Genomic DNA, 13,610 nt, shown 5'->3' on the forward strand with positions numbered 1-13,610 from the left:
CTACATAAATTGTAGATTCATTGAGTAATATTGTGTTAATCTTTGTGGGACCGTTCATAACAACCTTTACATTGATGCTCTCTTTTGTCACTTTTGAATTAGTCTTTTCAAGTTTTTTTTTGGTTAAAAAATAATCAATTTTGTTGAGCAAGCCCAATGCTAATTCATGGGGGTTTTCCCCTGCCCACCTTGGTAATCAGTGAAAATTTTAAGTTTCCTATCAATAACAGATGAGGCTGAGAAATCAATAGAGTACAATGGAAACTTTAAGATATTGACACAGTTGGAAAGCAAAGTTAATTAGTTTCCTTAAAACAGTGTGAAATCATCTAAAGCCCTTTAAAAGTAACTGGGGGAGGTAGCATTTAGTACCATCCTAATATTATGGACTGATACGCTGCCAGCAATGGCTTTGAAGGGATTAAAGGGGAGGGTTATATTCAAGTGCTCTCCTGGAACATGTTATATCAGATATTCAAATTACCAAAAAGCTTAAGGTGGCTAGTCATTGACTAACAAATAGCAATGTAGATGAAGTGGATTTAACACTTATAAGGAGGAGGATCCTTCACCTTGATTGGATGAAGTGGGTTTTATTTGGATGCGTATGCCTTTTGGATAATATTATTTCAGTTAACATGTTTGCTTATCTATGCTGAAAGATGCTCTTTGTTCGTAGAGTAATATGTTCTTATCTTGTGTTGCAGGAGACATTTAAGACAAATGTGGTTTCAAAGTTTTGGCAGCAATTTCATGCTTATCGTGATGGTCCAAGACTGAATGTGAGTAAAGTTTAAGTACGATATGATATCTATTTTGAGCAAAAAATTGCTATGTATAATCTTAGCAGTGATTAACCATGAATCCAGGTTTTGGCACATAGTAGGCTTGGTAATTAATGAGTAGGGCAGGTTCTATATTCTTTCTTACTTTTGCTGTTTCCCAATGGATTTGTATAGATTTAGTTAGAATTTAAAGGACATGCTTATGTTTGGGTCCTTTAATTTATTTAAAAATTTCATGCGTAACTTGTTATGCACATGTTTGATGGTTATACAACATTAGATTTGGTGTGAACTCAGCTCAGGTTTGCTGTATTTTGTGAATTCCAAAAGAAAGAAAATTTTTGTGTGCATTGTGTAACTTGCTTTATAAGCATATTTTTTTAATTGGTAATGTTTGTGTATCATCAAAAATGTAATGTCAGAGAGCTGCAATGAGTCAGCTTATGAGGTATGAGAAGTATGTCAGTTAGCACACTGAAAATGGGAGTTTACCTAAAGAGAAACTCATTTGACAGATTGAATTAATCCTACAAGTTACATCTTCCCTGCTGGAAGGATATATAATTCTGGTTCCTTAGTAGGTTTTCTTGTGTTTCTTGATTATTTTCAAGAAATAGAGTGAGCTAGGTAGCAAAGCAGGTTCTTTAATTTTGATATCTTTAGTTTCGTTGCGGCTATGATTCTTTGCTTGGCAAAGAGCCTTATGCAAATCGATATTGAAAGTATTAGGCAAATTTTCTACATTTTATTCATGAGTTGCCTTCTTTGCACATATGATCTATTTTTTGTTGGTTAACCTGATACAAACGGATTAATTTTTTTTACTTTATTTTCTATCATTGTTCTTCTGAAAATTGTCCTAGCCAGAAGTATTGATCTAGGTTTTTCAGAAATAACCACGAGACTCTGTCACATATTTCCAAAATACCAAAATGAATCAAAATGTGTTATTTCCACTCTTGTGTATACAAGAGTAATTGATCTTTAAGAATAAAAAGGGTTTAAACTAAAGAGAGCTTAAAATGATTAAGCTCTACAGATGAAATCTTTGTGGAAGGAGGACCATAAATGTGACAAGTTATTGTAAATCTTGATAGTGACAACCATCGAAATGATTGACATCACCATTTAGTCTTATACATGACCATGTCAAGAGTGCTTTGTCCAATGATCTTCTTATAACTGGAAATCATCAGTATAATGCACACACCTCAGCTTGTTCTCTTATCTATATGGTTTAACCCTTAACCATTGACAGAAGTATGACACTTATTGATAAATTAAACATATGACAAACGAACCAACATATCCAATGTCTTTTGTGGCTATTAAAGCTTTTGATGTTCTTAAAACCAACTGTTTTTGAGAAATTTAATAATCCAAGAAAGCTTTGGTTCCTTTAGCCTCTTGCTAGACACACGAGCCACACATTTGCTTGTGTATTCAGCTTCTCAACGTCTTGAAATATCAAAATTAATGTAGGTCCATGAAGATTGGCGTGAGGAAGTATTGAATAAATCTGTAGAAGAAATGTGGACGGACCATGAAGATTGGCATGAGGAAGTATTGAATAAATCACTGGATGAAATATGCACAGAAAGAAGTTACATGGAAAAGTGTGTTTTGGTTCTTGTTCATGCTTTGCAGTCTTACGATGAAGGCATAACCAAGGGAAATATTGAGTTCCAGCATCTTCATTCCCACCTTATTTCTAGGTTCCAGTTGATGGTTTCTTCAGTACTTCTAACAACCCTTCCTCTGCATTTTCCAGGTGTGAGGTTTGATCTATTTCATTGCTTTGATCATAGTCAGTCTTCTTTTTCAATAAATGATTGTTGTATTTGTTGCTTCACAATGTTTGTGCAACATGTTTACTCAGATTGCGGTTATGAACTTCTGCATTTTTCATGTGAGATGCTGCTCCCTTTTCACATTTTAATTTAGCTCTTCCATAGGTAGCAAACTGTTTGGATTTGATTATATAATTCATTGTTGAAGTGTTTTCGGGTACTGTAGTATGTTAGTATTCACATAGCTAGTTGAGTATAGAGGCTTACATGTATTTGGCAGCTAAATTGTCAATGGATTATGCACCTAGCTACTTCTTTTTTTGCTATCTTTTTCCTATTGGTTTTGATTTATTATACTGTAGAATACAGATTTGGTGGTCATATCCTATACAAAAAAGCGAATAAAAAGAAATATAGACACAATCTATCTTGGCCATATCTAGAAACAGATCCTAGATTGGTGATATTGAAGTCCAGAAAGGAAAGGTTTACATGAAAAAAAGTCACATGCAGTCGAGATGTTAACTGTAGTAAACTATGAGACATTGGCTGAGGATTGTATGCGCTGGAAACTGTTAGAACCATAGTTACATAATACGCGGTACATAGCGGGTCACGGTACAAATTTGGGTACACAATTCGCCACTTGGAAAATTTGGATTCGTTAGGGGGTAGCTTGTTTCGGTACGCAAGTTTCGTTAGTGGTACGTTGTAAATTTTTTTCGGTGCGCTTAAAGTTTTTCAAAGTATATAGTAGAAAACTAGAAAGCTAATTATGAATTTTAATATTTTTTTCATGCAAAATACTTAAGTACTTCTTTTTGATAGAGTTTGTTTCTTTGTTTTGTTTTTTTCACAGAGCTCGTTTTAGGATCATGGTTTCATTTTACATTTAATTAACATACGTGTTTAGTTATAATAAAGTCATCGGCTCATATACTCTATTATGTGTCTCCCATCACTTAATTGCACACATTGCATTACGTCTTGCACACGTGCACTTAAAAGAGATTTTGCATTTGGCATACTTATAAGTGGTAGGTCAGGTTTGGAGAAGGTTCTTGTATTAGAGGGATCGAGTTACAAATGTACCGGGAATCGGTTTGCAGGAACTGTACGACGATTCCGGGAGGGTCCGGGGAATCACGCAATGATGGTTGGAACTGAAGCTATTGATATATGAGCTAGAGTGCACCTACATGCATGGGTGTGCCTGGAGGAGGGGAGTTGGAACTTTTCTTTATTTGACGCAAAATTTCATGATTGTATAGTGCATAGTTTCAAATTTAAGGTTGAAGGCATCAAAGTTTTTATTGGAGATAAAATTATATAGTTGGTTAGGAATGTAAATTTTATATAACTCCTATAGAAGATATGTTATGTTTTAGTTTTATTTTTCAAACATTTTAAATAAGGTATGTTGTTATTTAGTTTTATTTTTCATATTTTGGTAAGCCTAAGATAAAGGCAATTCCTTTGGGTGTGTTTGGCAGCTTCACACTAATCCGGTTAAGGCCTTAATCTGGTTAGGATTGAACCAAGGTGGAGGTTGTCCAAAGATAACCTAGATAAGGGCCTCACTTTTGAACTAAGAAAAGCTAGTCCAATTTTGTACAAGCTTTTGCCAAACATAATTTTTTAGCCCTTGTCCAAGGTAGAACCGTTATCTAATTGGTGGATGAGTTGCGAAACAAGCCCTTTATCTCCTAATTTTTAGAAGCATAGTTCATGGGCTTTAGATCGTGTTACCTTCTAAAAAGCTGCATGACTTTGTAAGTATTGTTGGTTCGTTAAATTTATCTGAGAAAAGAAGCACTTTTGTCTCTCTGATGGAGAGTTGCTTGATTTGTTCTCAATGGTGTGTGGCCATTGCTTGGCTTCATGGAGTGAGGCCATCTGCTAAGAAAAATCAATCTTTATCTCTTGCACCATTTCTCTTTTTATTTATTTTGTGCCTCTAATATCTCATTATATGCCAAGCTACTAGTGGTTGTATCATATTTCCTTTTCTTTTACTATAAATGCTGTATTCATTTTCTAACAATGTTTTTGCATTTTGTTCACTTAGATTTGCCCTTATGACGATTTGCATTCTTGTAGATTATTGTAATTTTGTCTCTTTACTATGGGATCTAGATTCTTCTTTATTTAGCACGAACGTTTCTTTTTATCTTTTGCTTTTGATGTGCATTTAGATAAGCACATGCAGATTATTTTGAGAGGCTTAGTTTATTTAGAAAGATATTTAGTTCCCTACGTAATTAAGAGTTGGATTAGTCTTCTGTTACAAACTAAGTAGAGAGGAGAGGTAAATCAATTCTCGCTTCTCATTATTTTCCTCAATTAATGTGGTATCAAAGCTAAATTCTTGATCCTAGAATTCTCTTTCTTCTTCGTCAACCTCAAGGCCATTGATGGTGTTTTTGCTTGTCATCTTTGTGCTTCCCCTTGGCAGTTTCGACATCTTGAACGATTTTGTTTATCATTTTTAGATTAAAAGAAAGCATTAAACAAGGTTGCCTTTTGTTGTGGTCCCCATCCCTATCAATATCTCTCGTCACCCATTATCATCAAAAACTTGTTCACCTAACCTTTGTGGTTTAGTCACCTCCTCGTCGTCAAGTTTGTGGAAAGCGGAAAGCAGACCGAAGCAGTAAGGTGTCACTTAGGCTTTTTGGAGCTTAAGTAGAAAAAAACTCTAAGTCAATTTTTATTTAATTTTTTTAATTTTGAAAAGAAAAAATCAGTAAAAATATCATTAAAATTATAAAACAAGAAAAAGTAGAGGTAAACGAATCTAGAAATGCATATGCGATCCTTATAGAGATCATAAGCATGAAGCAATACTTAGATTCAATCACACAATGTTAGCAAAACACTGTGTACATTGTAATTTGATAAACTAACATGTAGTGGACTATGTATATCTAATAGTTTACAAGTTAATGACTTAATATGAATTATCAAAGGAAAAGCTTTTGGCGGCTGCTGAAGGGCCGCTTTTAGGTTTAGTGGCCGTATTTGGGCCGCTTTTCTTTTTGCGTCTGCTTTTGGGCGAGCTTTTTCAAGTGAAAGTGTCTATGGGTCCAGAACTCTCAAGTGGCCAATTAAGCGGGGCTTTTTGCTACTTTTTTAATACTTCTTAATACTTCTGTTGATTGAGAATTACTCAAATGGCCAATTAAGCGGGGTTTTTTGCTGCTTTTTTAATACTTCTGTCGATTGAGAATTCCGTCATTGATCACCATAATTGAGGAGTCCTCAATGTACATGTCCTTGACTATGCCTCGGCCACCCCAATTTTCCTTCTTACATGACGCCTTTGCAACTCCTCAACTCCGGTGCTACACATCTTCTCGAAACCTTGGCTCTAGGATTTCAAGAGCATAAGTAAAAAACATTTAAAGGAAAGAAAAAAGAAAGAAAAGGAAAGTAAAAAAGGAAAGTTAAAGAAAAGCAAGAAAAAAAGGAAAAAAGGGAAAGGAAACGAAGAGGAAAGAAAAAGAAAAGAGAAAAAAGAAAATAAAAGAAAAAGAATCGGAACGGAAAAGAGGAGGAAAGAAATGTAAGGAAAAAAAAGGAAGGGTGAAGAAAAGGAAAGGAAAAAAAAGTAGGGAAAAATAAAGAAGGACATGCTAGAAGCATGGTTAGATATTTGTGTAGAATTTGTTAAATGTGATAGAAGCATGATTAGATGTTTGCATACTATCTGTTTGGGACCTAGGAAGTGAAGGTAGAATAAAGAAATTAAAAAATGATCCGGTATTTAGTTTCTTAGTGTCGAGACACCATTATTTTTGTCTAAATATTAAGAAGAGCATTCTCCTTTGGGAAAATATGTTGGATTGAAGTTAGATTTTTTACATGTAAAACTTATCACAGCTTAAACTCTATCCCTGGTGCCAATAAATTTATCAGCCACCAAATTATCTACGACCTTACATGTCTAAAATATTTACATTTCAAAGATCTAATCACCTTGCCCGATTAATCAAATTTCTTGTTGATACAACACTCTTTTGCTAGAGGTTTTATTTCATTTTGATCTTAGAGCAGGTGTCAATGTTTATTATTCAAAGGAACCTTTTTTGTTTATACCCTAGTTTGGCTGCTCTTTATTTGTCCAAATACTTTCAATAATTCTCTTGTACCCTGTATTCTTAAACCTAATAACTAGTTTTATGTGTAAAATGCCTACAGTTTCTGAAACTACTGATAATGCCCCTACTCCTACACAACACAGTTGAGTGAGAAGCTCTATCGATGAGCTGAGCAAGCCAGTGTTTCCTCATTTCAGCTTTTCTACCTACACAGCCCACCTCGGGCTCGTATGTGCCATTACTGCCTCCTCCCCCTCGGTCGACGCTTCCTTTTCCTTCTGAATGTCCCCTCGTTCTTGAAAAGGAGGAAATTGTCAGAAAATGAGATGAGAGATGAGACAGAGGTTGGCGAGGAGCAGAACAAGTTGGATTGTCGGAGGCGAGGATGAGGTTGAGCCACTCTTGGATGGTGATTAAAGTGAGGTCTGAAGGTTACATATTGTGATGGTGGCTCCACAGCCATGGATGCTATCACAGCCACCATTTGGGCCAATGCTATTAGGTTATAGTATAAATATAATTCTCATTTTTCCTTTGTTTATGATCTTAGAATCCACACACTGCCCCTTCGTAATTTTCAACTAGGACCTCAAACATGAGTGCTTAGAAGCTGGGTAGACAAAACTACACCATAGCAGGAGCTATTTGCCTCCAGGATGGTTGACAGGCATTACATTTAATCTGAACAAGCGGGTGCCTACAAATTATTGAATGTATGATATCTTGGCTTTGACAGCAATCTCAATGGCACTTTACTAAAGTCGTGCTTATTTTACTATCATTATGTCCATGTTTATTAAATAGGAACCTTTTCTTGATCAGCTTTGTTTGATTATTTCTTTCTGTTTCTATCCTTCAAAGGGTAGATAGGTGGTGCCTGAGGACTGTTTGTTACCTTGTTCTAGAAATAAGTCTGCCATACTTTGGATGTTGAGGTTTTGTTTAGTTTCATTTTTCCTAAACGATGAGAGGACAAGGTTGTCATATTATGTATAATTGCTGAGATCCTTTCATTTTATATTACCTTGCGAGTCACACAGATTCTCTTCTTACTTTTACAATCTAAGTTCTTTGGCAAGGGCATTTATCTAGGTGGAGTTCGATGATAATGGGCCTTCATTTCCTTTCCTAATGAAAAAGAGAACTGTTATTGACCAGCCACTGCAAAAAATTGATTCATGAAGACTATCCTAACATGGAAAACATGAAGAGTACTGAGGAGCCCATTGCAGAGGGTGTTTCCTCATATTCCATATCCTTGCTGCACGTCAGTGATATCTTAATGTTGATGGAAAGAACCCAATACTCTGATAGAAGATCCTTGTAATTCCTAGGACAGCATGGCTGCTAAAATGTATGAATTAATGTGTTCTTTGTTCTCTTGTCTAGTTGTGGCAATATAATTAACGCTAGATGGGTCTAACTTTTCCCCATGTCTTTAGTGTCCATTGTCAATTTTTCTCATGCTATTAATTCCAAGATTAGCAACCTTATTTCACTGAGTATAATTTAATCTAGACGCCTGATCTGTTAGGTAATGGCCAACTACTTATACATTTTTTCCTTTAAGACACTGACAATTTGAAATGCATGCGGCACAGATGAGACATGGACACATGATGGCAATTCCTTAAAAGTAGTAGGACAAAGGGACATGGTGACGTGATACTACATATATGTGTAAGCGTGAGTGTTTGTGTCTATGTATATGTATATAGTTAAATTTATATAGTAAAGGGAGGGTGTATTTGTACACAATTGCACATGTTTCGAGTAATATAATTACACAAACCTATTGTATACTTTGCAATAGCCAAAAGGTGACACTTAAATAAATTCTGATTCAGGGATCACGTGCATCCAGAAGCCTACATCCGATGCTTAGCTTAACATTGGATTTTAAGAAATATTTTAAGAACAGTGAGTTGTAGAGAACCCAATTATTTTGATTTGTAACTAATTTTGTTGCTTGTGTATGCTCCTTTCATGGTATTGCTCCAATACTTACCATCTTTATCTCTCTTCTTCTTTAGAGGTACTTCGCTTGTATTTTAGAAAGAAACTGGAAGAGCTAAGTACTATAATAGCTGGGGAATATGAGGATGGATGTGAATCCCAGATTGATGACCATTATTTTAACCAGCAAACCAAGAGGTCACATCTGGGTGATATGGATACTATTGGAACTTATTCTGCGATAGCCATCTCAAATGACAACAGTTTGGTTAAAAGTATAGGGAAAGTGGTTCGTGAACTTAGGAGCCTTGGGTTTACCTCCCTGACTGAAGATGCATATGCTTCTGCTATTTTTTTGCTTTTGAAGGTCAGTGTGTATATATGTATGAATCTATGATGCGTTATATCCATGCATATTGGTGTACTTGAACTTATGTTTCTTAGTAGAATTGAGATGTTAGTTAAATCTAGGTGTTGTTTGTTCTGACATATGTTTTGCTCTACGACAGAACAAAGTTCATAGTTTAGCAGGCGATGAATATAGGAGTCCTGTTCTGCAATCTATCAAGGACTGGATACAGGTACCTTCTTAGTCTGAGTCCAGTATAAATAAGTTGAAGCATGAGCCTAATACTTACCATCATAAGCTGTCAATTTCTCTGTAAATTTTCATGTTTGGTTTCTCTTGAGATAAATACCATGCTTGATTGTTTACCGTTTCTGCCCCATAAGTAGATGTTCTTCACAAATATACTATCTTGATGGCGATTGACAAACACCTAAAACTGTCATGAGATTATGGTCTGGAGAACAATCTGTGACTGTACTAGATGAGCAACTCAAGGTAAACATTATCAGCTAGTACTTGGAAACCCTAGACGGGAACTCACTTTGAGTGAATGAGATTATGAGCAAATTACTGTAGCAATACTTAAAAATTCATAGTTTTGAATCAAAAGCAGCACTTCTTTATGAAATTATTAACATTCAAGCATTCAAATGCTCATTTTCATTTTCTTATGGTTTAAAGTTCCATATTTTCATAGTTGTAATTGTTTAGTTATCTGAAGGTCAATCATCACTGAATACTAGGAAACATAACAATGCATGATCAGTTATAGGTGAAGTCTTGAACCTTCTTTGGGATCATCTGTGTCTTACAGAGTTTTTATCTGGCATGATTTGACTATTGTTTAATTGCCCTGTTATTACTTGTTTATCAGTCCAATAAGTCTTTAAGTAGGTATTTTATTAAGTGAGACCTGTTTACAAATGGTTACTTATTATATTCCTTTCAACCTTTCTTTAGGCTGTTCCTCTCCAGTTTCTAAACGCACTTTTGGTATATTTGGGGGAGTCAATTGACTATGATTCCTCTGCATCTGGTCTTAAATCGCCTTTGGCTTCATGTCCTTTTTCTTATCCGGGAATCGACACTCCTTCTGAAGGGCTTGTTAGATGGCAGTTGCGGCTTGAGTATTTTGCTTATGAAACATTGCAGGACTTAAGAATAGGAAAGCTTTTTGAAATTATTGTGGATTATCCTGACAGGTAATGTCTTTTGCTTCATCCCCCCCCCCCCCCCTAAATAGCCTTTGCTTTGCCGGTTTCAAATGGTGCCATTTCGCGATGGCTTAGGTGTTTGAGTTAAATATGAGATATCAGTGCTATGCCATTTTGGTTTGACTGTGTATTATCCAGTTTGATTGTCATTTGTTTATTGAGCTTCATGCAGCTTTTTATTTTTAAATTCCCCTGACGTCTCTCCTGTTAGTTGCTTTAGGTGTAAATTTCAATCTTGAATTTATCATGTTTTAACTTAAACATTGAATATGATAAAGAAGGCCTATTACGATTGTCTTCTTGGATGTCTTGTGTCTTGGGTGCTTTCCATATAAAGCATGGGATTGTCTGCTATTGATTATAATCTGTTTGTTTTCAATTTTATTTTGTTCCATCCACTTCTCTGCGTCCAATCCACTTATATCTTGTAAGTTCTTGCTGTAAAATTATTCAGCTCTCCTGCAATTGAAGATTTAAAGAAATGTTTAGAGCATACAGGGCAGCATTCAAAGCTTGTTGAATCTTTTGTCTCTTCATTACGATATCGCTTGCTTACAGCTGGGGCCTCAACCAATGATATATTGCACCAGTATGTTTCCACTATCAAGGCTCTACGAACAATAGACCCAGCTGGTGTATTTTTAGAAGCAGTAGGTGAACATATTAGGGATTATTTGAGAGGAAGAAAGGATACAATAAAATGCATTGTGACAATGCTAACTGACGGGACTGGAGGAAATTCCAGCGGAGCGGGAAATAGTGGTGAGAGTCTTCTTGAAGAATTAACTAGAGATGCAGAAAACCAAGAAAATGCTGACTGTGATGAAGATATCAATTCTGACGAGAAGCAAGCATGGTTAAGTGCTGAACGGTATAATTTCTGGTTGATACTATTTTTCTTTAAAAACTTTGTATATTATTCTGAATTTTCTTCTTAGTGTGTACTTTTACATAACTTGATATATTTGCATCGTTCACATGGTTAGAATCTCCTCTTAGAAAATAATATGTATCACTGATGTCTGCCAATTGTTTGTTTGAAGTTGACAAACCGAGTTATATGTTTTTTTAAAGCTGGAAAGTGCACATTTTTTTAAAAGTAACTTCTAGAAGAATTAATTTTCCTGTTCTCCCTTGTAAATGAGTCGCAGAATTATTATTTTGATTCTTTTTCAAAGTAATAAAAAAGTAGATTTTAACAAGGTTGAAGAAAGTGCTATGCAACCTATGCGTCGGACCTGGTGTTTAGAGAGCTTAGGCGCTTAGGCTGGAGCCTAGGCGGGGACTAGACATTTTCCTTTTTTTAATGTTTTAATATTAATCAATGTTATCGAAAGCGTGAGGCACTGCTAGGTGGTTCCAAACTAGCATATAGCCTCATGGCCTAGGAGGAATTCTTTTTTGTTTAAGTGATGGCGGAGGAGGTTTTGTTGAAGGTCGGAGTAGTTAGAGGAGGTGTTTGTAGTCGGTAGAGGACCACAGAGGAGTTTGAAGGAGGTTAGACGACATGGATGCAGCAATAGAGGAAATCACGATCAAGACCTTGTGCAGTCCACGTGGGTGGTCGGCGGGCGGAGCCTAGGCGGGAGCTTTTTAAAACATTGGTTTTCAATGTCCCTTTGTGAAAGAACCAAATTCTGTTTATTCACACCATTGATATTAAAGGTAGTTGCTCGTCTTGTTTTCTTTTTATATTTGAAGGTATGTGGATGTGGAGGATTTATCCTCTTAGAGCTATTTGAAATGTATAAAATTAGCTGGAGCTCAAGATAGTTAAAAGTTTTGCCAAACCTTACTACAACTGCATATAAGTTTATCAAATATGACTTGTGGGCCCTCAAGACTGAATAGCCACCTATTTTATTTTAGTCTCTTCAAGTGAAAAATTGATAGGCTACAGTTTTAATGATCTTTCAGCTATTGATATATGAATCTCCATTTTAAGATTTATAAGTGTCAGAAAATATCCTCAATTTATTCATCTAATTGACACTATGCGTGCGGTACTCAGGACTTGATTATTTTTCGTTAATATATCATTTTAACCATCATTCATATTTAAACTATTAAAGAATCTTTCCTATACATATAATTTTGGTGACTGATTATTGAATATAAGCAACCTGTCACAACCATGTCTTACATTTCAGTTGGGAACCTGATCCAGTGGAGGTAGACCCATCAAAATGTGGCAGAAGCAGAAGGAAGATTGATATACTGGCAATGATGGTCAGCATAATTGGATCGAAAGATCAACTTGTTAATGAATACAGGGTTATGCTGGCAGAAAAGCTTCTCAATAAGTCTGATTATGATATTGACTCAGAAATAAGAACCTTAGAGCTTCTTAAGGTGGGCAAGATTACTATCTCACTGAGATTGCTGATGTCATTTATCAAGATTCATTTCAGTTGTAAACGGCAGCTTCTTCCTCGTCCCTTTACTATTGAAGTTTGCCTGTACTGCTGTGTTGAGTGTGATCCTTTCATGTTCATGTGATTATCAGATACATTTTGGAGAGAGCAGTATGCAAAGATGTGAAATTATGACTAATGATCTCATTCACTCCAAGAGAACAAATGCTAGTATCAAAGCAAGCATACCACAACCATCTCTAGAGGGTAATGAAAAACTTGTTTTTTTAAGCTTGAAAGTCTTTCTTCTGCTGATCGGAAATTTTATTTACTACAAATACTGTAAGAAATTGTTATCCATTTTGCATTACTAGGTGCTGATCAAGGCAAAACAAATCTGCCCCTCAACATTCTTGATGTTACTATAATATCTTCAAACTTTTGGCCACCCATACAGGTAAAGCTTTTTCTGATATATCTTCCTGGCATGGTTGTTATAGATATAGGGATTTGGCTAATTGTCCTTTAATTTTATTAATTACTGAATAAGATATATTTCTTTATATTGCATCCCTTTGAGATTATGCCATGCTGCTGTAAAAGGGGATATCTTTTGAGTTATTGGTGTGAGGATGCAACAAAATTGGAGGAAAATGTAGAATAACTAAAATGCATGAAATAATAAAAGATTTGAAATCAACAGGCACTATGATGGAGATAGATGATGGATCAAACTAGTTGGAATGTTAGGATTCTGATTTTTGTTCAGATAATTAAGTTCAGGTTACTAGAAATATAGAGTAATTTTTGACCAACTACGGCTTTAGCTTAGAGTTTCCATGTTGGGATTTATTAAGTGAGAAAAATACTGGTTTGCTATAAAGCTGAAAGTTACAAATTTAAATAAGTAAAGTATTTACACTGACAAAATGTAGATACAATCATGTTGGAAAATTAATGTTCAGAAATACTTTATGCCACAATAGAGGGAAAATGTATTTTTTTATCATTATTATTTTTCAATAGAGAATAACATATAGTATGTGGTCTATATCCCCAAAA

General features: G+C 35.3%; 1 protein-coding gene across 4 annotated transcripts in view; it reads left to right on the top strand.

Moving 5' to 3' along the window:
- Positions 1–13,610, top strand: part of LOC109851071 (anaphase-promoting complex subunit 2) — a 59,565-nt gene that overhangs the window by 1,365 nt on the left and 44,590 nt on the right. For all 4 annotated transcript variants that reach the window (XR_002249670.1, XR_002249669.1, XR_002249668.1 and 1 more), the window contains exons 2-10: positions 708–782; positions 2,268–2,556; positions 8,709–8,998; positions 9,141–9,212; positions 9,941–10,182; positions 10,649–11,065; positions 12,345–12,546; positions 12,701–12,815; positions 12,923–13,005. Coding sequence is in view for 1 of the 4 variants with exons in the window: in XM_020421179.1 (XP_020276768.1) it covers positions 708–782; positions 2,268–2,556; positions 8,709–8,998; positions 9,141–9,212; positions 9,941–10,182; positions 10,649–11,065; positions 12,345–12,546; positions 12,701–12,815; positions 12,923–13,005 (1,785 nt within the window). In the remaining 3 variants the exon portion in view is untranslated. The remainder of the gene's footprint in view (positions 1–707; positions 783–2,267; positions 2,557–8,708; positions 8,999–9,140; positions 9,213–9,940; positions 10,183–10,648; positions 11,066–12,344; positions 12,547–12,700; positions 12,816–12,922; positions 13,006–13,610) is intronic.

This window comes from Asparagus officinalis, chromosome 7, assembly GCF_001876935.1.
Source record: "Asparagus officinalis chromosome 7, Aspof.V1, whole genome shotgun sequence".
Lineage (NCBI taxonomy): Eukaryota > Viridiplantae > Streptophyta > Magnoliopsida > Asparagales > Asparagaceae > Asparagus > Asparagus officinalis.